The sequence below is a fragment of the Nelumbo nucifera genome, chromosome 1 (genome assembly GCF_055504915.1).
Source record: "Nelumbo nucifera cultivar China Antique chromosome 1, China Antique-T2T, whole genome shotgun sequence".
NCBI classification, from domain to species: domain Eukaryota; kingdom Viridiplantae; phylum Streptophyta; class Magnoliopsida; order Proteales; family Nelumbonaceae; genus Nelumbo; species Nelumbo nucifera.
The window spans coordinates 69,734,122-69,759,078 of NC_142649.1; the positions used below are offsets into that span (position 1 = coordinate 69,734,122).

Consider the following 24,957-nt stretch of genomic DNA (forward strand, 5'->3'; position numbering starts at 1 on the left):
ACTGCTCGGTCCTTGATGATCAATATGCATGTCCCAAAGCATTTTTGGAGTGATGCCGTTCTTACATCCTGTTTTTTGATAAATCGGATGCCCATGTCAATCCTTGGAAGTCAATCCCCTTTCTCCGTGTTGTTTCTCACTTTGTCTCCATTTCCTCTCACCCCAAGAGTCTTTGGTTGTGTTTGTTTTGTTCAACACTTGGGGCCTGGAGTAGACAAGCTAGATGCTCGAGCTACGAAGTGTATTTTTCTTGACTACTCGAGGACTGAAAGGGTATGTGTTATAACCCAAAATTTCATAAATCGTTTGTGTGCTCTGATGTCACCTTCTTTGAATCAGTTACATTTTTCTCAGATGTCGGGGTCTCTTCTTCTCCCTCTGTGGTTCCTCTTCCTGTACCGGTTATGGACCCTCTCCCCATAGCTCCCATTCCTACTGCAGATGCACATCATATGCCTATTACTACAGAGAGGCCGCCAATTACTCAAGTGTATACCCGCAGAAGTGCTTCGGCCCCTCCTCCACTTCAGCACCTGTCGACAGATCCTGCTACTACTCCTTCTCCCTCAGATCTTGATCTTCCTATTGCTTTGTGGAAAGGTAAACGTACTTGTACTTCTCATCCCATTTCAGACTATGTTTCCACTGCTCACCTTTCTGCTTCTCATTGCAAATTTATATCATTACTCTCATCGGTTCCCATTCCCAAGACTACAGGAAGCCTTTACCTCCCCAAGGTGGAGGCAAGCCATGGAAGAAGAACTCTCTGCTCTACAACATAATCACACGTGGGAACTCACCACCCTTCCTCCTGGTAAGCACACTGTTGGGTGTAAATGGGTCTATACAGTGAAGCATCTTCCTGATGGCAGTGTGGAACGATTGAAGGCACGGTTAGTGGCCAAGGGCTATTCTCAATTATATGGTGTGGACTATATGGAGACATTCTCTCTTGTGGCTAAAATTGGTTCAGTTCGGGTGTTAATCTCATTAGTTGCTATGTATGATTGGCCTCTTGTGCAACTTGACATCAAAAATGCCTTCCTACATGGTGATCTTGTTGAGGATGTGTATATGGTGCAACCACCAGGGTTTGTTGCTCAGGGGGAGGCTGGTAAGGTGTGCAGGCTCAAAAAGGCAATCTATGGACTGAAACAATCTCCACGTGCATGGTTTGGCAGGTTCAGTGAAGTGGTGAAGGCCTTTGGGATGAAACAGTGTCAGGTTGATCATTCTGTGTTCAGCCATAACTCAAAGGATGGGACAATCTTGCTAGTCGTGTATGTAGATGATATTGTCATAACTGGAAGTGACAACAATGGCATTGACAGGCTGAAAAAATTCTTACAGGACCACTTCAATACGAAAGATCTAGGGAAGCTAAAGTATTTCCTAGGGATTGAGGTTGCGAGGTCAAAACAGGGGATCAACCTATGTCAGAGAAAATATGTTCTTGATCTACTTGAAGAAACAGGGTTGTTAGGTGCTAAACCAGCAGAGACTCCTATGGAACTCAATGCCAAGTTAAGTGTGGATGTCGGTGAAGAGTTTGATGATCCTGGAAGATACAAAAGGTTGGTGGGAAAGTTGAACTATCTGACCATTACCCGACCAGATATATCATTTGCTGTGAGTGTGGTGAGTCAGTTTATGCAACGTCCCCGGGTTCCTCACTGGGAAGCTGATATGAGAATTGTTAGGTACCTAAAGGGTGCTCCAGGTCGTGGTTTGTTATACCAAAAGAGGGGAACTCTTGAGATAATAGGATACACAGATGCTGACTGGGCTGACTCTATATCAGACAGGAGGTCAACCACAAGGTATTGTACCTTCCTGGGTGGCAATCTTGTAACTTGGAAGAGCAAGAAGCAAACAGTGGTGGCAAGAAGTAGTGCAGAAGCAGAGTACAGGGCTATGGCCCATACCACATGTGAACTAGTATGGCTGAAGAACTTACTACAGAAGATGGGGTTCTAAATTGACAAACCCATGAAACTATACTGTGATAACCAAGCTGCTGTTCACATCTCATCCAATCCCGTCTTCCATGAAAGAACTAAACATATTGAGGTGGATTGCCACTTTGTGAGAGAGAAAGTGATAAGTGGGGTAATTACTACATCTCATGTGAGCTCAGGAAATCAGTGGGCAGATCTCTTCACAAAGGGATTGTCTCGGGGAAGAATAGATTACATTTGTAACAAGCTGGGACTATATGATATATACTCTCCAGCTTGAGGGGGAGTGTTAGAGTGCTCGAGTCAGGGGTATTTTGGTCATTCTGGTTTATCTTCTTGAAAGTGAAAGGTCTATTGTATCTGAGTTTAAGTTATGTGTCTCATCTTATATGAGGGACAAAACTGTCTTTCTTGTAACTCCAAGTTTTATGAATAAAATCCAAGTGGGTCGGCTAGGAGAGTGATTTTTTCATATTCTCTCTTCTAGTCTAGCCGAACATTCTTCTCCTTCTTTCTCTTTTCTTTCTTCTTCCTTCTCTGCTTTGACCTAGAATCAACTAGGGTTTATTCACAGAGTGAATGAGTGACTTGTGTTTTTTTTTAAAGGCTTGAAGAATGAAGATCAACTCTTTCTTTGTTTGTTTTGTTTAAGATTGAGTCTGACGTGTTTTTTTATCCATATTCCATACTTGTTTTTTGTTAATAATGAGTATTGATCTTGAATCTTGATCAACCATCAAGTGATGTGAATGTGAATTTGTGTCATGTGTGAATTTACTGATTTTACTTACTAGATATTTAATATTAGATTAGATGTAGTGATTTCAGATTTAGTGATTGTGATAAGCAGCTAAGTCATAAGTGGTATTGAGTATTGACTATTGACTACTAAGATTTGGGGCTTAATTTTTAACTTTAACACCATGAAGAGTGGAGACTTGGACTTGGAGACTTAGAGAGGTAAGTGTCTTTTTAACTTCTTTTATATTTGTATTTTTGTATCTTATCTTATTCATGAATCATGATATTTAAATTATTTGTATTATAAAAGCACATTGGTGACAATGGCATTGCTTTAACATCTTTTTATATTTGAATAATATGATTATTTTTATTTCATTATTTGAATCATTGATAGTTTGATTGTTTGAATTTGATAATTGACACTATGTTAGACACTTAGACTAACTATTAGTTATTAGTAACCAACTTAGTATGTTATTTTAATTATTTAATTGTTTAAAACTTTAGAGTTTAGACTTTAGACTTTAGAATAGAAATTAGAATTTTAGATTGCATTGTCATACTCATATCTTAACTCTCAACTCATGGAAATTTAGATTGTATTGTTTTTGTATTTTTTCTGATTTTTTTTAATTTTTATGTATTTTTTCAATTTTTTTACATTTCCTAAAAATTCTGTGTGCCTTTTGCGCGCCTCACCTTGCGCCTTGCGCCTCGGGCGCAAATTGGCCCCTACATCTTTTTTGCGCCTTGCGCTTTTAAAACACTAGTATCTTTACAGTGGGTGGGGAGATCAGCAAATACTTTATCCAATGTGTTAGCTAAGCAAGTGGTAAATCGGGAAGAATTGTTTTGGGCTCAGTTTGATTCTTGTATTTCTTTCCTAGCTTACTTGTAAGATTCAAGGAGGGGCTGCAGCTCGCACCTCTGCTTGGGATGTTGTATAAATTCACAACTCTAAATCAGCTTTTGAACTAATAAAATTTACTATTATTCATAAAAAAAGCCTACAAGTATTTGGTTTCCCAACAACGGGTTTTTGCTTTCCTCTTAGGGCTAAACTTTACATATGAGTCTATCAAGGTTTAGATATTGGGAAGTAAAGATCTCCCATTAGTGCAAGAAGTGTATGCCCTAGTACAGTCAGCAGAGAGCAGACAGAATGTGATGAATAATTCTAAGGGGGAACAGATTGCCTTAGTAGCTAAAGGGAGTGTAGTTGGTGGTAATTCCTTTAAGAAGAGTGACTTCCAAAAGAAAGCTAATGACAAGGATAAACTATGGTGCACTCATTGTTAGAAGTCTAGACACACTTGGGATACATGTTGGGAACTTCATTGGAAGCCAAAGTGGGCCAAGAGCTAAGTAAAAAATCAAACCAGAAAAAGAAACTAGGACAGCAAGGTCAAAAGAAGTTTAATGCAACAAATTTGGCCTCTCAAGAATCTCAACCATCAACCACTGCCTTGAGCCAGGACCGCCCCACCGTAACTGATCCCAGGGGAGATATCGTTAATTCTTTCCGTGACCATTTGGAGTTGTATGGGAAGGCAATCCGCCAGATGGATTTTGCTCCTCCTCCCTCGACAGCTCAACTTCCTTTGCATCTACATCAAGTAATGGTAATTCTACTACAGCTTTCCATGTGTCCTCTCATCCCTCAAACTCCCCTTGGATAATAGATTCTAGAGCCTCAAACCATATGACTGGTAAGTCAAATTATTTTCAATCTTATCATCTTTTATCTGGCAGGGACAAGGTGAGACTAGCTAATGGCTCTTTATCCACCATAGCTGGTCAAGGAACCATCTCCCTTCCTCTTGAACTTACCCTTTCTAATGTGCTACATGTTCCATAACTACCTATAAATTTGTTCTTTGTTAGTAGTATAACAAATTCGTTAAACTGCTCAATAACATGTTTCTCTTATTCTTGTGTGATATAGGATTTGGCCTCGAGGAAGATGATTGGTAGAGGTCGTATGGTGAGTGATCTCTACATGTTGGAGAATAAAGCCAGTCTTGTGATTATTAAGCCAAGAGCCAGTCTAGTAAGAGTCAAGTCTATTTATGGCATAGTCGTTTAGGTCATTTCTCTTTTGAGTTGTTAAAAGTTTTGTTTCAAGATTTGTTTAAATCAATGTTAATGTCTGGTTCACATGTCAAACTTGTCAGTTGAGCAAACATTGTAGAAATCATTTTGCTTCAAGGAATAATATATTTGATTTTCCTTTTCATATTGTTTATTTTGATATTTGGTGCCCTATTACATTTACTATCTGAGACTGGCTATAAATATTTCATTACACTTATTGATGACTACTCCAGATATACATGGGTGTATCCCATGCGGTCCAGAGATGAAGTACCCAAAATTATAAAAGATTTTCAATGCTTGATATTTACTCAATTTCAAACAGATATCCAAATTTTCCAATCAGACAATGCCAAAGAGTATTTTCATAGTGATCTCACGGGGTTTTTGGCTTCGTGTGGGTCCATCCATCATAGATCTTGTGCTAAAACCCCCCAACAGAATGGTGTTGTAGAAAGAAAAAACTGTTATCTCCTTGAAGTTGCTCATGGGTTATTCATACACATGAATGTTCCAAAATGTTTTGGTTCAATGTTGTATTATGTGTTGCCTACCTTATCAACCATATGCCATCTCGCTTGTTAAGGTACAAGGCCCCTCATAAGCTCCTATTTCCCAAAGTTCCCTTCTTCTCTATTCCTATCTGTGTGTTTGGTTGTCGTTGTTTTGTTCAATACTTGTTTCCTACTCATGGTAAACTTGATCCCCGTACTATTCCCTGTGTATTCTTGGGTTACCCTTCTTCTCAAAAGGTTATCGGTGTTTCAACCCTATTTCAAAAAATAATATGATTCTACAAATGTATCTTTCTTTGAGAGTGCTCACACTTTCCCTATTTCTCCATAGGGTGGAGGAGAAACAAGTCCAAATTCTTCCTCCCCTGCTTGACCCTCCTCCGTTCTGTGTTTTCCTTCGTCGCAAGGGCTAGCCGAGTTCAAGAGTTGTAGGGCAACTTGAAGTTGTACCACCAACATCATTAGTTTCACCGAGGATAAATCCTATCCAACCAGGTACTCTTATTCTTGTTGATGTTTCTAACCCTATTGCAATTGATAATTCATCTGCTAATAACCTAGACATCCTATTACACAAAGGAAGGGAGTTAGGTCTTGTACCACAAAGCATCCTATCTCCCATTTTGTCTCCAAGGAGAACATCTCATCCTCATTCTATGCCTTCCTTTTTTTTTTGATAAATCATTTTATGCCTTCCATTCTTCCATTGGCAATGTCCCTATCCCTAAAAATGTGGCAGAGGCCCTCTCAGTACCTAAATGGACAGATGCAATGAAAGAAAAGATAAATGCCTTACATAAAAATGGTACATGGGAGTTAGTGGATATTCCTGAAGATAAGGGATTGATAGGGTGTAAGTGGGTGTTCGCAATGAAGCACAGGGCTAATGGCACAATAGAAAGGTATAAAGCCTGATTAGTGGCAAAAGGGTTTACTCAAGTGTATGGAGTAGATTATGCAGAGACATTTTCTCCTTTTTTTTGAAAAGAGGTAAGGTAAAATTTATTTATGATGAGAAGATAATTATACAAGAATGGGGGAAACCACAAGCCAATTAGCCCCCAAAGGATATGATCATAACTCCCACAGACTAACTGAGACTTTTGTTCCAATAAATAAGATGAATTCTATCAGAGTTCTTTTCTCCCTTACTACTAACCTTAATTGGGATCTTCATCAACTAGACATTAAAAATACCTTCTTGAATGGTGACCTTAAAGAAGAGGTGTACATGGTACAACCCCCTAGCTTTAGTGCCCAAGGCAAAGAACATAAAGTGTGCAAGTTAAAGAAGTCCTTGTATGGACTAAAACAATCACCAACTTGGTTTAGCAAGTTTCATCTGGTTATGCACATAGTTGTCAAGGCGACTAGGCGGTTTTTGAAGGTCGCCTCGCCCAAACGCCATAAGTTTTGCGCACTAGGCACCCACCCAAAGACTTAGGCGGGCGCCTAATGTATTTAAAATAATTATTTTTTTTATTTATTAGTTTGATATTTCATTGGTTGTTGTATTCCTTTAAAATAAACCTTGTTACACTGTATCAGTTTAGTATTAAGACAACTATAGAATAGTGTATACAACTAAACTAAGACAAGGGTTTTGGTTCGACTGGAGAGGGAGGAGAACCGAATAGGCGAACTCTGCAAACTCAAGCAGCCCAGCTCCATCGCACTCGCACTTGCACCTTAGTTCAAGCAGATACTTCTTCAGATTTCAGAGTTTCAGCATTTTCTACTTTTTTACTTTTTTTTTTCGAAAAACAGAGGCTCCGACAGTCCTCCCTTCTTCTTCTCCTCCTCCTTTCTCTTCTCAGATATCAGTTCAGTTGAGAAAACAGGGGCTCGCCAGTCCTTTTCTTTTTTTTCGAAAAAAAAGGCGTTCCGCCCCTATACTCCTCAGTCCTCCCTTTCTCCACTTCCACCCACCCCATGAGTGGTGTTCTCGGTCAGTCACTCTCACTCTCAATCATCAGTCTGCCCCATGAGTCCCCGTTTTTTTTGAAAAAAAAACAGGGGCTCCGCCCTACTCTTCTCCTCCCTTCAGTCATTCACAATTTCACACTTGAAGTCTTGAATCATCTCAGTTTTTAATCTCTTCTTTAATTCTTCTTCTTCTCGTTCAATTTTTTTTGTTTATATCAATAGTATATATGATTATGTGGCTGATTTTTTTATGGCTGAAATAAATGTCTTGAATCTGAAACTTGAATAAAATGTTTATGGCTGATTCTTCTTCTCATTCAATTTTTTTATGGCTGATTTAGTGATTGTATGGCTGAATTGAATCAAATGTTTTTTTTTATGGCTGAATTACATGTCCGAAAAGCATATATAAAGTAAAAACTCAATAAAACAAGCATTTTAAAATTCCAACGCCTAGGCGCCTGGGCGCCCTGTGGTCACCTAGCCTCGCCTAGGCGCCTTGAAAACTATGGTTATGCAGCAGATTGGCTACAAACAGTGCCAAATTGACCATACATTATTTGTGAAAAGAGGAGAAGGAAAGATTGCAGCCTTGATAGTGTATGTTGATGACATAGTGATCACAGGTGATTGGAAAGTTGAAATTCAAAGGCTAAAGGACCTCTTGGCCACTCAATTTGATTTGAAGGATCTAGGTCCCTTACGGTATTTCCTTGAAAGTCAAGTGGCCCGCTCACAAAAGGAGATCTTTATTTCTCAAAGGAAATACATCCTAGGTTTGTTACAGGATTCGGGAAAACTAGGGGATAAGCCAGCTAACTCTCCCATTGATCCAAACCACAGACTGGGTAACTGTTGTGGTGAGATTATCAAGGATGTAAATCAATTCCAGAGACTTGTGGGAAGGCTCTTGTATTTGTCCATGACCCAACCAGACATTACTTATGCCGTGGGTGTTCTTAGTCAGTTCTTGCATGCTCCTAAGACCACATACTTAGAGGTAGCTGAGAGAATCCTTAGGTATCTAAAGAAGTTTCCAATAACTGGTTTACTATGGGCATTTGAAGGTTGAAGTATATACAGATGTTGACTGGGACAGATCAGTTGATGACAGAAAGTCCACTAGTGGGTTTGTACCTTTGTGGGAGGAAACCTAGTCACATGGAAAAGCAAGAAACAAAGTATTGTGGCTAGGTCTAGTGCTAAGCTAAGTATAGAGCAATGTCCCATGGAGCAGCTGAAGTTATGTGGATAAAGAATTTGTTGAGTGAGTTGGGTTTTACAGTTGAGCCCCATGTCCTTGTATTATGATAACAAGGCTGCCATCAACATTGCAGTCAACCCAATTGTTCATGATAGAACTAAACATATTAAGGTAGACAAACACTTTATCAAGGAGAAAATTATTAATGGGGAAGTGTGTACTCCATATGTTAGTTCCAAGGAGCAACTTGCAGACATATTTACAAAGGGCTTACATCACTTGCAACACAATGACCTATGTGACAAGTTGGGCATGATTGATATCTATGTCCCAACTTGAGGGGGAGTGTTGAAACTGTCAGTCTTTTCTTTATTTTAGCGTCACAGAGGCACATGTGTAATTTTCTTCCCATTTATTATTAGAGTGGGTGGCCCTAATATAAATACTAAAGCTGGTGCCGCCAGCTAGAGATTTTTTACTCCAAAATCTCTTTATCTCCTCTCTCCTCTCTGTTCTAATCTTCTACTGATATTTTACCAAGAAAACAACCCTTTATATGTCAAATCAGGTGTCTTAGGTAGCTTCAATAAACTCATCTAAAGATGTAATTTATCCCCTTGAGACATTCCTTTAAGTTCCTAGCCCACTTAGCTCGCATAGGGCTACCCATCCAATATCATAATAATTTTGAAATCTGAATTCCATTGGATAATTTATTGTGGACATTTCAAGCCCATAGAAAGTTGGCAGAAGTGAGTCTACTCACTAGTTCTCAATTAAACCATTATGGAGAATGTCAAAGCAACAAAGTAAAACTGCAAGTCTGTAATATAGAATATCTAAGAGAAAGAAGGGAAGAAAGAACATAAACAGTGAATGTTATACTGATGCCACACTATATTATCTGGTAATCATTTTATATTGATATTTTGAAGAAAAGCATGTCAGTCTAAGAGGATCTATCATTGTTGTTAGATCTTTAAAAATACAAACAGGTAAAGAACAAGAAAAAGAGAAGAAGTGTCACCCTCAATTTCTGTAACACAAGAGGTTTAAGCTTTCCAGGAAAGGATAAATCACAATATCTTTCTTCCAGAAAGCAACAGAAAAATGGCAATTTGCAATTGAGTTGTTTGAGAAGAATGGAACCAAGGCGTGGTAGCTTCCATAAAACAGTAAAACAGAACCACTAACTCCATGCCACCAAAAACCAAACCAGATCATAAATGATACTTAAAACCATGCTGAAATGATGAAAAGACATACCATATGGCACAAAAGGTCACATTCTTTCCTAAACCTATAATCCAGCAATAGACAAACCCAAAGCTAAGTTGGCCTTAGTGCTGTACTCAAGGTTCAAAGTATCGATACACCTCTGTGTGTTGGCAGAGGTGTATCAGTACAAAAATCCTTGTGTGTTTATATTTTTTTAGCTTTTTTTTCAAAAATTATTATATATATATATATGTATATATATATATATAAGAGGGGTCTCAAAACACCTGTTTTGATCCTTGGCTGTAATATGCACCTGGTTAAACAAGTAGAGTTTTATTTAAGATTTTGTGGTTTCTTCATATATCTCCTTTTTTTCTTAAGAAATTTAACAGGTATAAGGGAGATATTTAAATACAAAACAGTTTATAATCTTTTATATGTATATAGTCAAAGAAAAGAGCTGTTACTCGCTCACCAGATTGATCCACAAATAACATGTATTCTTCTTGGTTGAGAAACTAGCAAAATAAAGTTTTGCTACATCTGCTACTGAGTTTTTCTTGAGGTGTAATTCATCCATGTTGATTGATCCAGCATCATTGATCACTATTTTTGGTTTGACACTGTTCCAAGTCCATTTTGGTTTGTCTTTACTTAATTCCTTTATTGATCATTTAGCTGAAAAATCTTATCCCTAATATTTTTTTCCAACCCACCCTCTTTCACAAACAAACACTCACAATATGATAGTATGATAGATCATAACAATTCTTCCACTGCCATTAATTTCAAGACATCAAATCCATGACAGTGTCAAGCAACTTTATTTGTAAATAGGCCAACTGAATTATGGTTGTGCAAAGGGTACATGCAAGGATGTACAAAGTTACACAAAGAATGGACATCCAGCACCTACTAGTGCAATTGAACTTCTGACTGTTTGGTTATGATGTAGTACATTAGCCACGTTAACCAATTTATCTAAAGGTCTAACTACAGCCTTTCTTTTTTAATGTTTATAGTGATATTTTTAGAATATAACATCCAAGCGCAAGTGTGATGGGAATGGAAAAGAAAAATAAATTAAATATAAAAATCTCACCAACAGACAACCACTGGGGTGGTCGAATTGTACATTTTCCCCTCTTCTTCAAAGCTACTGCAAGCCATAGCGGCACTTCAGTTGCAATTTGTGGACGAAAAGGACCAAAGTCACCCTATTAATGGATCAACTCAATCGTCAATTGAAAAAATAGAGAGTCCAAATTCCAAAATGAAAAGAATAAAAGAAATAGATAAGAAAGTAGATAATTACACAAATAAAATTTAGAGGGCCCATTTTCATGTTGGGAACAATCTCTACCATTTCATCTTCTGCAAGAAACTCTACCTATAATACCAATTCCTTTCAAATAATCAGCCTCAGAGCCTAGCATCACTCCAATACGTAAGAGAATAACAGGTTTTCATATAAAAGATGAAACATTAGAATCCAAATCTAAAATGAAGGGTGCTAAGAAAGGAGAGAGTAAAGGAAAGAAGAAAGGAGAGAATGTCAGAGACCTCAGCTGCAGAAAAAACTGATAAGTGAGGGTCAGATTGTCCAGCCATTCCTGAAATTTGGTGATTGAAGGAGTCTGCGTCTACAATGCTGCAACTATATGATTGCACTAACCTGGAATAATGACAGATGAAATGGTATGAAATCCTCATAAAAATTAAAGAGAAAGCAAGGAAATGCAGATGAGGAAGTAAATAGAAGAAGGTGACAGTAGTTGCACAGACGACGGGGTAGAAGCAAAATCGATACCAGGCTTACCAGCAAGGGTTGGAGGAGAAGTGATTTCAGTCCACAGTCCAGACAGTTTCGGAGTTTAGGGCTGCAAACAGTGAGCACAAATTATCTAAACCTGATAGCTGTGTCAAAAGCTGTGTAACTAATAATAACGCCGCACGTCAGAAGCTCTGCAACCATAATAACGTCCCACATCAGTCATGCATTTGAAGAGAGAAAGAGAGAGAGCTCTAAAATTTGATACACTTGGTTAGTCTCGGGTGCAGCTGGGCATGGGTGGGTTAATTAGTCCATACAAAAAATTGATATATGTGTGTGTATATGTATGTATATATGTATGTATGCATACATGTATAGTTTATTGAAAAAAAAAAATATATGCATATATGCACGTATGCATACAAATATGTATCTACATATGCACATATATATGTATATAGTCGGGTCAGGCTTGGGTTGGGGTAAGGTTGGGCCGATTTGGGTTGGCTTCGGGCTTCTAAGGGCTATGCCCTAGCCCCGCCCAAAAAATAAGCCAAAACTTTTGAGCCCAGAACCAGCCCAAGGACCAAAAATTTAAGCTTAGCCTGTGTAAACTTGTGGGTTGGACCGGTCTAGGTTCGGATTGGGCCCACCCAAGTTGCACCCCTACTGATAACAACAGCTGTTTAGCAGGTTATGGAACCAATAATAACACTCCACACCAATCATAAAATACAAGACTCACAACCATTCAACAGTTCACTATGTCCCATGTAATTTTCTACTTGCGTAGGGTGTTACCCTTGGGCCCTGTTCTTTTTTCGGAAACATATTTACCTGGGTAAATGTACTTACCTAGGTAAGTGTTTCCCATGTTCCTTTGCAACACCCATGCACTTACCCAGGAAACACTTACCTAGGTAAGTGCATTTACCCATGTTCTTTTGCAACACCCACTTTCCTGGGTAAAATGGTAAATTGTTATTTTTTTCATCTCTTGCCAATTTTACCCTTTGGCCCAGATCTATGTTATTTGGATTTTTTTGTCTCATTAATACATAACCTGTCCAAATAACAGGTTCAACTATAATCTGTCCCAAACAATAACTGTGGAGGAAAGATAAACAAGAACATGTAATAACTTGATCAGCTCTGTGTTGATTAATGATTGGCAGGCCTTTTTTTTATAAATGATAGCATTTTATTAAAAAAGAGGGATTACATCAAGATTTAGAAGACAAACTATCCCAATAGGGATGCGAGGTGCAGCCCCATTCTACAATGACCCAAATTACAACTGAGCCAAGAACAGTTCAGACTTAAACACCCCCATCTTCGCAAAATAATCAGCCATTTCATTTGCAGACCGCCTTTCCCATTTCACAAGAACTGTCATGTCTCTAACTAGCCATTTGAACTTTTTCATAGATTCGTTGTACTTCCAACTCACTGTTTCTGGTTCCTTCAGCCACCCTATTATCAATTTAGAGTCACCTTCAATGAGCAGTCTATCAAAATTTAGCTGTCTCGCAATCTGTACTCCTTGCAAGACTGCTTGAAACTCTGCAGAAGCTGAGTCCCCTATTCCAATTGGCAGGCCTAATTTAGCCAACCAAGCATTTTCCTAAAATCTCTGCTGCAACTATCTATCTCATAGAAGAATATAGACAAACATCCATGCTTAACCACATAAAACTGCTGATGTTGGTTGTATTAAAAAATGTGAGGCAAATATTATTTTAATACAAAGATTATTTTAATACAAAGCTTATTCAATAAAATTGAAATCCAAATAAAGCTTGATGATAGGGTAATACAGGAGGAATAAACCAGCACACATGCTAGAAAGGAGCTTCAGCATTTAATCTATAAAATACAAGTTGCTCTTCGAAATATGTTGTTTGATCATGCTTCCCCCCGGAAATTAATGGCTAAACAATGCTGGAGTTAGAATTTTGCAAAGAAAGAAAGAACAAAGATCACTCAATCAACAAGAATAAAATGACAAATGGAACATTGTCGTCCTTAGTGAACCCAAACTGTACTGAACCTGAGTTGTTTCCATCCTTGGTGAAACAAAAATTAAAATCAGTTCTCTTGAATGCTTAGACATATTTCTACTCTCATACATAAATATAACATCCAAATTGCAGGTTTGTCATCATGCATAAATAAAACATTATAATCAAAAGATTTACTTATGGGGTTCTGTCAACATATTGCTGGCCATGTTGATCCAGCTGCCTATAAGGAATATCGGCTGTACTTTATATCACTGATATTTCTTATGTGCGGCTTGGTGAATATGGCCAGCAATGTGTTATGGTCAGCAGATCCATACTCAAATGAATGAAAGATGAAAGTACTTTTTATTAAAAATGTGGTGAACTTGGAAGACTAGTGTTTTTATCTAGAGAATCATGATTATATAAACCTATTGCTTCTAGAATTAAGAAAAGCAATATTTTATAAGCTTTGAAACTGTTATGGGCCCGGGCGTAGGATCTCGTCACGGGTCGGTCCACGGGGAGAACCTCTAGCTTCCCCTTGCCCCTCCCTTTGCGTGCAAACCCTATCGTGGCGACCCTAAGGTGATTTGTTCAAGAGATCACCCTAACTCTCCTCTACTCTTCTCTTTGACTGAAACTGAATGCCTTTATTCTCAATTCGCAGCTCCTTAAATAGGAGATTACAAGAGGTGAGAATCCTCTCTGTAGGAGGACTCCCTGTAGAATTCGACTACTTACAGATAAGGCTAAGATAAATCAAACTCTAAGATCAATCAAACTCCTACTTCTAATAGATAAACAAACTCCTACTATTCTTCTAATAGATAAAGTAAGATAAGGGAAACTACTAAGGATAAGATAAGATAAGCTGAGAGTTGATAAGATAAGCTGCCGCCCTATGGGCCCCTCTTTACTGCTGCTGTCGGCGGCTGTACGTCTTCCCCACGAGTGCATCCACAATATTACACCCCTCCTGGGCAACAAGCTTGTCCCCAAGCTCGAGATCTAGGTAGGCGTCTTGAAGAACAGTCCAGGGGATCCAAGTGGCCTCAGCTGATGGTAGGTCGTCCAATTCCACTAGGACTTCGAGAGTACCCCGATTGATGCGAGATCAAACCAGAGCCCGAGGCTGGAGGATGGGTCTGCCGTCCCTTAAGGGTGGTAGGGAAGGTACCTTATCAGGAGGAGTACCTGTAAATGGCTTGAGCAAGGACACATGGAAGGTATCATGGAGTTTGTTGTGCTCTAGTAGCTCGAGCTGATATGCAACTTTCCCGATTCGCCGTAAAACCTTGAAGGGCCCGTAAAAATTGGGAGCCAGTTTAGGGGAAGATCTACTTTTGAGAGAGTGTTGCCGATAGGGTTGGAGCTTCAACCACGCGAACTGTCCGGGCTCGAAAGTTAATTCTCTGTGGCGATGATCGTAGGCATTCTTCATGCGTGTCTGAGCCTGCTGTAAGCGGAGAGCGACTTCGGCCAGGAGGGCATCACAATCTTGTAGACCACGATCGATTTCTTCCAGTTGTGTCGAACCGAGTTCATAGGACAATAGGGGGGGGGTTCCCGACCATAGACAACCTGGAATGGAGTCATGCCAAGAGAAGAGTGATAGGCCGTGTTGTAGCAGTATTCGGCCCACGGAAGGCAATCCACCCAACGTCGTGGCTGGTCACCCACAAAACAACGGAGGTACATCTCTATGGTACGAATTACCACCTCTGTTTTCCCGTCTGTCTGCGGGTGGTAGGCAAAGGAAAAGGCTAGGGTTGTTCCTTGCAATCGAAATAGCTCCTTCCAGAAGGTGCTAGTAAAAACCGGGTCCCTGTCACTGACGATGGATTCGAGTAGCCCATGCAAACGGGAAATATGTGTGAAGAAGACGTGGGCAACCAAAACTGCGCTATATGGGTGGGATAAGGGAATGAAATGAGCATACTTGGAAAAACGATCCACCACCACAAATAAGACCGATTTTCCGCCAACCTTGGGTAGGCCCGCCGGGTGTAAGTTTTTCCATTTTTGTTGTTGGCACATAGAGCAATTCTGGATGAAGTCCCGAATCGAAGCCCGCATACCATGCCAATGGAAATCGACATGGACGCAGTGCAATGTCTTCTGAACACCTTCATGTGTGGAGTCATGAATGCTGGAGATGATGGAGGGGATTAAGGAACAGTCGGCTGGGAGATATACCCGTCCCTTGTATAGTACCAGCTCGTCGTGAATGGACCAGTTCGGGTTGGTTGCTCCGGACTGTATTTTCTGAACAAGGTCCCTCCACTCCGGTGATTAGGGCAGCATGCTTCTAATGCTTTCCAATAGGGTGACGCGGGGCCGAGAGATTGCACAAAGGTGTATAGCATCTTCGTCACGCCTGGACAGGGCATCTACGGCCCGATTTAAGGTCCCTGCCCTGTAGTCTACCCGGAAATCAAACCCAAGCAGTTTACTCGCCCAGTGTTGTTGAGGTGGAGTGGTAAGTCGCTGCTCCAGTAGATACTTGAGACTGTAGTGATATGTCTTGACGATGAAGGGTCTCCCCCACAAGTATGGCCTCCAGTGTTGTACGGCCTTGGCTAGTCCAATCAACTCGCGCTCGTAGGCCGGTAGCTTAAGATGCCGGTCAGCTAGTTTGCAGCTAAAGAAGGCTATGGGGTGTCCTTGTTGTTGCAGTACTGCTCCAATGCCTATACCGGAAGCATCGCATTCAACCGTAAATTCTAGGTCAAAGTTTGGTAACTACAGCACGGGGGTGGAGGAGAGTGCATCCCTTAAGTTTGCGAAGGCGGTGCCAATTGCTTCATCCCACTGGAACGCGTTCTTCTTTAGCATCTTGGTTAATGGGGCAGCCAATAGTCCATAATTCTTTACAAACTTGCGGTAATACCCAGTCAGTCCTAGGAACCCGCGGAGAGCTTTGGTGGACTGAGGTTTGGGCCACTCTTGAATTGCTTGGATTTTGGAGCCATCTACTGAGACACCTTGCCCGCTGATTACATCTCCCAGATAAAGGACCTGGCGCTCCCCGAAGGAACATTTGGGCCGCTTCAGGAAGAGTTTGTGTCGGCGCAGTAGTTCCAGAACAGTTCGTAGGTGACGAACGTGCTCAACCCATGATGTACTGTAAACCAGGATGTCGTCAAAGAATACTAGGATGAATCTGCGAAGGTGGGGCCAAAATACCTCGTTCATTAACGACTGAAATGTGGATGGAGCGTTGGTAGGGCCGAACGGCATGACTAAGAAATTCGAAGTGGTCATGATGCGTCCGGAAGGCTGTTTTTTTCCACATCCTCGGGGGCCATCCGGACTTGAAAGTACCCTGATCTGAGATCTAGCTTCGAGAAGTACTGAGACCCGTGGAGTTCATCCAGCAGTTCGTCTACCACGGGAATCGGAAATTTGTCCTTGAGGGTTCTGTTGTTGAGTTCTTTGTAATCCACACAAAACCTCCAAGTGTTGTCTTGCTTTGGTACCAATAAAACCGGTGAAGAGAAGGGGGAGCGGCTAGGGCGGATGATTCCTTGTTTCAACATTTCCGCACACTGTTTCTCTATCTCATCTTTTTGCAAATGCGGGTAGCGGTATGGCCAGACGACGACGGGTTCTGAACCTGGTATTAAAGGAATCCGATGGTCACACGATCGGGCAGGTGGGAGTCCCTTGGGTTCTTGAAATACGTCCGGGAAGTCGGTGAGAAGTCTCTCCATCTCTGCGGTGTGCATGGTTTCGCCATGGAGAATATACACTTGCGGTCTTTTTGCCTTTACCTTGGTTCCCTGCCAGGTGACTTGTTTTCCATTCAGGCGGAATGACATGGTTGGGGCATTGAAGTCGCATAGGATGGGGCCTAGAGTGATGAGCCACTTAACCCCAAGCACTATATCAAACTCGTCCAGGGGCAGCACAAATAAATCAGCGGAGAAGGGTTCGGATTCGACCTGTATTTGGATGTTCCTACAGATTCCAGGGCTGCGAACTCTCTCCCCATTTGTGACGGCTACCTGTAGTTGCGGTCTGCTTTCCACCGGTAGTTTCAGTTGAAGTGTCGCTTGCTCGCTGACAAAATTGTGCGTGCTTCCCGAGTCCACAAATATACGTACTGGTTTCCCTGCCACCTGTGCCCGCAGCTGCATGGTTTGAGAGTTCTTTATCCCGATGATGGCGTGGAGGGAGATCTCGGGTTCTAGTGCTGTGGGTTCCTCCTCGTCTTCCTCCAGTTCGTCTACCAGGAGGCAGAACAGCCACTTGCATCGGTGCCCGGCTGAGTACAGCCCGTCGCAGTTGAAGCATTGCCCTCTTGCCCGGCGCTCCGCCATCTCAGCTCTAGATAAGCGTTTGATGGGAGGTGTCGTCATGCTGCTTCCTATGCTAGGTGCCGATCTGGAAGTGTTACCTGTGTGAAGCTTTTGTTCCCTGTTGGCTGCCAAAGAAGACCCCCCCTCCAATTGACTTTGGGTTTGTCCATGAAGTCGTTGAACGCCCCATGCTGAAAGATCCTCGGCTAATCTGTAGCTTGCGCCCGAAAGCACGAGCTAGGTTCATGGCGGTGATCAGGTTGGGAGGGCTCTGCATTTCCACATCGACTCTCAGGGGCTCGGCTAATCCAGCAGTGAACATATCCACCTGCTGATCTGGGCATACTGAGGTGGCTCTGGCGAGAAGGGTCTGAAATTGCCGCTGGTACTCTGCTACGGTCCCTGTTTGCTTGAGGTTAATTAACTCTCCCAATGGGTTGGTTGTCAATTGGGGCTCAAACCGGAGGAGGCAATAGGACTTGAATTGGTCCCAGCTGAGTCCTGGTTCCTCCTGCTCTACTCGGTAGAACCAGAGCTGTGCTTCCTCTGTCAGATGAAACGCGGCCAGACTGACCTTATCCCTTTCCTCCGTGCGCTGATTGCGAAAGAATTGCTCGCAGCGGTACAGCCATCCTAGTGGGTCGCCGCTGCCGCTGTATGAAGGAAAGTCCAGCCTACTGTACTTGGGTATGACCGCTGCTGTTGGGGTGGCGATCTGTCATTCGCCGGATGCCTCCGCCAAATCTGGTCGGCAGCTGTTAGTGGTGGTCGCCCCTTCAAGGCTCCTCTCCCTGGTGGAGAAATACGACTCGAGTAGCCGACGAAGCTCTCGGACATCTTCCTTGACTTCTCTCCCTTCCGCGTGGTTCTCCACGAGTCAGTGTTCCAAGTCGTGGACCCTGGATGATAGCTGCTCCATATTGCCCATGACGCTTGGCTCTGATACCAAAATGTTGTGGGCCCGGGCATAGGATCTCGTCACGGGTCAGTCCACGGGGAGAACCTCTAGCTTTCCCTTGCCCCTCCCTTTGCGTGCAGACCCTATCGTGGCGACCCTAAGGTGATTTGTTCAAGAGATCACCCTAACTCTCCTCTACTCTTCTCTTTGACTGAAACTAAATGCCTTTATTCTCAATTCGCAGCTCCTTAAATAGGAGATTACAAGAGGTGAGAATCCTCTCTCTAGGAGGACTCCCTGTAGAATTCGACTACTTACAGATAAGGCTAAGATAAATCAAACTCTAAGATCAATCAAACTCCTACTTCTAATAGATAAACAAACTCCTACTATTCTTCTAATAGATAAAGTAAGATAAGGGAAACTACTAAGGATAAGATAAGATAAGCTGAGAGCTGATAAGATAAGCTGCCGCCCTGTGGGCCTCTCCTTACTGCTGCTGCCGGCGGCTGTACGTCCTCCCCATGAATGCATCCACAACAGAAACCATGTTTGAAAGAAACATGAGATGTAAGAAAAACTCTAATACACCAACATCATCATCATATTGTTATTTGTTTATTCATCAATTCTTCCATGGGACGTCCACAAAGCTAGAAAGTAACAAAAAGATTTGGTTTGTGCTTGAGAGCCCAGGAATTTGACAATTAATATACACAATTGTTATATAATTAAAAGAAAAAGGTATGGGCTTATACTTGATGTTGAAAGAGTTGAATGGAATCTTGGGCTAAACCTCTATGTTTGATCCACCAAATCTTCAGTGCACTTCCAATAATGGCAATCAACAATCCCAAGTAAGCCACCATCTCATTAAACAAATTCACCGTTATAGAGCACCGACATAGGTGTGTTGTCAATGCTACTACATGGAACGAATAGAGTAAGGCACAAAGGGATGTGTGTCTGTCTTTCCTTAAGTCAATTACTTGTGGTTTAAATCATGAGGTGTTAAGGGCCAGTTCTTTGGAGAATTCAACAGATTAGTGTACTTTGTTTAATCTATAAACTTCTGATTAGCAAATGGCGACCCTCTTTTTCTTTTTGGTCTCATGGGACCTGGTTTTAGGCTTTAGACACAATTACTGGGTTAACTAGAAAATGAACAGGGTTCGTGGATGGGGAATATCAGTTATTTGTGCAGATTGGCGTAAAAAAGTTGTTTATGCAGATTGAAGATTAGTGCTTTTCTGGGTATTTCTGTTTATGCAGATTGAAGATTAGTTTAAAATACAATTTGCATTGTTCAAAGAAAGAAAACAACATTCTAGTCGATTCTGGTTATTTCTCAAATGTGTAGAAGACTTCGACAATTCCATAACTTTGGTGGATTGATGTTAGGGGAAAAAGGAAAACAAGAGGAAACAGATCAGACCTAGACTATGCTCTCATGGAAAAATAATAAATTCGAGAAAAAAACAAAAAATACATACCTCGACTTCGATTTGGACTTGAATGCAACGGTCGCAGCACCTGTTCTCCCTGTATTCTTCTTTTTATTCGTTCTCTCTGTCTCCCTATCTTTGGCTTCTCCTCTCTCTCTCTCTACTCTTCTTTGTTCGTTCTCACTGCTTAAGGTTTTGTTCTCCTTCCTTCAGGCTTTTCTTTTTAATCTCTATTCTCTTCTTTCTTCGCGCGCGCGGGCCAATATAATTTTAATTAGGTTTTCGTTTTTAGAATCTGGCTCCTAGTTGTGGGTCAGGGCAGGGATGAGCATAGCCTATCAGTGATACCCAAAAACCCGAGGACCAATCTGACATCCGATCTATGGTTTTCAAAACCGGATCGGATCGGACGGTTAGACCGGAAAAACCGGGAACCGGTCATTTGACCGGTTCTGTTTTCCCCTAAAAACTGCTTTTTCCCCCAAAATCATTTTTTCCCCAAAACCGTTGATTTTGGTCAACAAACCGCTGAACTGGCCGATTAACCATTTGAACCGTTCGAACGGTTTTGACCTTTTTTCAATTTTTTGATTTTTTTAAATTTTTACTTTTTTGTCAAAACAGGCCAATCATTCGGGTCAGACTGTTCAAACCGATAAGCGGACCCCTAACCGGTTTGGTCACCAGGTCGGCTTTAAAAACCATGATCCAATCCGATTATGTACGACTTGGATGGTGTGTATATATGTAACCGGATCATATTTGGGTGTTACAATCTACATTTAATTAATAATAAGATCGGATTCAGATTTGATCCCATCCAATCTGATTATAATATAATATTTATTAATTTTATATATGTTTTATATAATTATATATACAATTATAAAAATATATTCTATATATTATATTATGTGAATATATAAAATAAATTGAGTGTATTATATGTATATTAGTTTATTATATATAAAGGTTAAAAGATAGATAAATTTTTAATATTTTGGTATTTTAGATAATTTACAGCGGAGTCGGATTAAATCTGAATCCGATCCGAATCCGTTAAGATTCAAATTCAAGTCTTTAAATCCTATTAGATTTTGGATTGAATTCAGATGCACGCATGCTATCAGTAATTAGATCGAGATGCAGATTTTGCTATATTCGATCAGAGTCCAATCCGATTACAACCTTAGTTAGGCATCCAAACTTATTCATATTAAATTTATTTATTTATTTAAACTACTGGAACCGTAGAGTGAGGTTTTGGGTGTGGGCCCAGGTAAGGTTAGGCTCAATCTTACTATACTAGAAAGTAGTGTTTTAAAAACCAACCTGGAGGTCAAACTCTTTTTGCCTCTAGGTTGTGGGTCACTAGTGGCATCATCAGCAGCTACACACATTATCAATAAAAGAACGTATAATTGTATTTTATTAATACACATTTTAGTATGCAACCCATGACCAGGTCATCAGGTTTTGACAAACCCGGATTTGAAATTAGGGGTGAGCATTTGGTTTATTCGATTAAAAACAGAACCGAATAAACCAAAATTTTAAAATCAAAATAAAAAATAAAAAACCAAAATCGAATTACAAGAAAACCGAAATAATTGAAGCCAAAATTTTCGATTCAGTTTTTGGTTATTTCAATTAAAACCAAATTTCATTGACGAACACAAAATATTGTATATTATAACGTATAAAATATATTATATATTATGAAACTGAATTTCATTATAATATACTATTAATATATAAATATATAACATATTATATATTATATATTACATGTTACATAATGAATTCTAGTTAATTCGTTTCTTTTTCCAATTAACCAAATTCTTTATTCTGAAAACTGAATTAACCGAACCAAAAAAAAAGAAAAAAATACCAAAATTTTCAGTTCGTTTTTTTGGTTTTATTCAAATAATGCTCACCCCTACCTAGAATCCAAGCTGGGTGACGATTCAAATGATTCAACTGGCCAGGTTAACAGCAAGTTGAAAACGTTGATAGAAAGCAATAAATTAATTAATTTTGGTCTCAGAATAATGGGACTATAGGGTTAATTTGTTTTCAAGTATGGGCTTAGGTGGCCTGTTAATGATACATGGAAATTCAAGGCCAAATCCGACATCCAATACGATCATTTCAGATTTAGATGATGTATTTATGTAATAGGATCAGATTTTGATGTTACAATCTACATCTGATTAATAATTGGATCAGATTTAGATTTGATTGTACCCCTCCAGTCCAATTAAAATCTGAATCCAATTATATTATAATATTTATGAATTTTAATATATAAATTTTATATAATTATATTTGTACAAATATTATATATGAATTTATATATAAAAAAATAAATTTAGTATTTTATATTTATATTAATCTATTATATATAAAAATAAAAAATAAATAAAATTTTAATTCTTCTGATATTTTATAAAATTTATAATGGAGTCGAATTAAATCTAAACCCAATCTGCATCCATTAGGATTCGAATTCGATTAGATTTCATACCAGATTTGAATGCAATCTCTCAATAATCGAATTGGACGCAAAATTTTCTACATCCAAATCTGAGTCCGATCCAATTACAACCCTAGGCTCAAGTAAGATAGGGCACTCGACCTTACCCTTACTGATGTAACCGTTTTTGGTCACATACCATTTTTTGTGATGTATAAATTTTTTGGCTAAGTACCTCGTTGTTTAACCCGGTGGTGACGTGCCTTGGGGATGAGCTACTTGGTGGCGAACTCCCTGGGGGAGAACTGCTTGGTGACGAACTGCTTGGTGGCGAGCTCCCTGGTGGAGAGCTACTTGGTGACGAACTGCCGGGTGGCAAACTGCCTGGTGGCGAGCTGCCTGGTGGCGAGCTCCCTGGTGGAGAGCTACTTGATGACGAACTGCCGGGAGGCGAACTGCCTGGTGGCGAACTCCCTGGTGGAGAGCTACTTGGTGACGAACTGCCGGGTGGCGAACTGCCTGGTGGCGAACTACTTGGTGACGAACTGTCGGGTGGCGAACTGCCTGGTGGCGAGCTGCCTGATGGCGAGCTCCCTGGTGGAGAGCTACTTGGTGACGAACTTCCGGGTGGCGAACTCCCTGGTGGCAAACTGCCTGGGGGCGAACTGCCTGGTGACGAACTGCCTGGGGGCGAACTGCCTGGTGACGAACTGCCTGGGGACGAGTTGCCTGGTGGCGAACTGCCTGGTGGTGAACTGCCAGGTGGTGAACTCCCTGGTATTGAATTGCCTGATGGCGAACTGCCTAGTGGCGAACTGCCTGATGGCGAACTTCCTGGTGGCGAGCTGCCTGATGGCGAACTGCCTGGTGGCGAGCTCCCTAGTGGAGAGCTACTTGGTGACGAACTGTCGGGTGGTGAGCTCCCTGGGGGAGAATAACCTGGTGGACTCGTCACTTGACTTGCTCCTAAGCGACCTGCAACTCAGAGGATGGTGGAGCTCCTTGGTGCAGCGCAACCCGACTACCCTCCACGTGAGGTGATTTTCTCTCCTTTGTAGGCGGCGAGAGCTGAGGGACCTGCGAGAACTGAATCAAAGGACTCGGGGGTATCTTCCCGGCGAGGACTCTCTGATGCCTAAGTTAGCATTCTGATTACAGAGGGTTTGGAGAGAAATGAGAGAGCTAGAGAGAGGGGGTTACCCTCCTTTTTTCCCTTTGGCTTTGGGGGTCGGAGTCCTTATATAGTGGTGCCCTCGCGGGTTAGGTGGGTGAAAAGCCTTCAAACGGTAAGATGTCATATCCCATTAGAACCGGGGTACGGTGATGAACCCCTCGAGGTTGTCAGGTCGGTGCCTGTGTCAGTTGGCGGGTCGGTGTCCGGGCCAGGTTGCCAGGCCGGCGCCTGTGCCAGTCGGTGGGTCGGTGTCCGGGCCAGGTTGCCAGGCCGGCGCCTGTGTCTGTCGACAGGTCGGTGTCCAGGCCAGGTTACCAGGTCGGTGCCTGTGTCCGGGCCAGGTTGCCAGGTCGGCGCCTGTGTCCGGGCCAGGTTGCTAGGTTGGCGCCTGTGTCCGGGCCAGGTTGTCAGGTCGGCGCCTGTGTCCGAGCCAGGTTGCCAGGTCGGCGCCTGTGTCCGGGCTAGGTTGTCAGGTCAGCGCCTGTGTCCGGGGCCAGGTTGTCAGGTCGGCGCCTGTGGTAGGCTGATCCGGCCAGGTCGCACAGGCCGCGCGCAGGTCACGCTAGGTCGCGCGCAGGCCGCGCAAGGTCGCACGCAGGCCGCGCGCAGGCCACGCGTAGTTCGTCACCAAGCAGTTCTCCCCCAGGGAGTTCGCCACCAAGTAGCTCATCACCAAGGCACGTCACCACCGGGTCAAACAACGAGGTACTTAGCCAAAAAATTTATACATCACAAAAAATGGTATGTGACCAAAAACGGTTACATCAATTGGCGCCGTCTGTGGGAACACGCTACGAAAAGCTAAGTTCTCATCCTACAAAAGCTAAGTTCTCATCTTACCAAAGCTAAGTCTTCACTTTTTTGAAGCTATCACTTTATAGTTTACATTTTTTATGAACTCAAAAACTATGCAGGGAGCTAATAGACTAAGTAGCTCTACCAACCTTACTTTCAATTCAGATAATGCCTCATCAATCCTCTCCGCAAGGTCCCCCCTACAAAGATGAGCTCTTCGTGGCTTCCGCGGGAGTTGACGGCCAACAGACTACATAGGCGCCCTTACCGGTCGAGCCTTCCAAGGCTCTCGTGTGAGCTGGCGACCTAAAGTTAGTAGTGCTGCCCCCGAAGGTCGAGCTCCTAGTAGCTTCTTGTAGGAGTGGGTGACCGGCATTACGAAGCTGATGCAGCACAATCATAGCTCGACACCTCACAGGCAAAGCC

The 24,957-nt window shown here is 41.6% G+C and overlaps 1 protein-coding gene across 4 annotated transcripts in view; it reads right to left on the bottom strand.

The window, feature by feature from the left end:
* The window catches only part of PSF2, a 50,713-nt gene extending 30,366 nt beyond the window's left edge, over positions 1-20,347 (bottom strand). Inside the window, exons 1-5 of one of the 4 annotated variants that reach the window (XM_010254157.3) lie at positions 20,135-20,347; positions 11,482-11,627; positions 11,226-11,337; positions 10,978-11,052; positions 10,765-10,879 (exon numbers count right to left, since the gene is read on the bottom strand). In XM_010254157.3, the coding sequence (XP_010252459.1) occupies positions 10,765-10,879; positions 10,978-11,052; positions 11,226-11,273 (238 nt within the window). In that variant the 5' untranslated portion in view covers positions 11,274-11,337; positions 11,482-11,627; positions 20,135-20,347. Of the gene's footprint in view, positions 1-10,764; positions 10,880-10,977; positions 11,092-11,225; positions 11,344-11,481; positions 11,628-20,134 lie in introns of those variants that run through there. The other 3 variants (XM_010254160.3, XM_088902556.1, XM_088902563.1) reach the window with 3 other exon arrangements.
* Between the last annotated feature and the right edge of the window lie 4,610 nt (positions 20,348-24,957).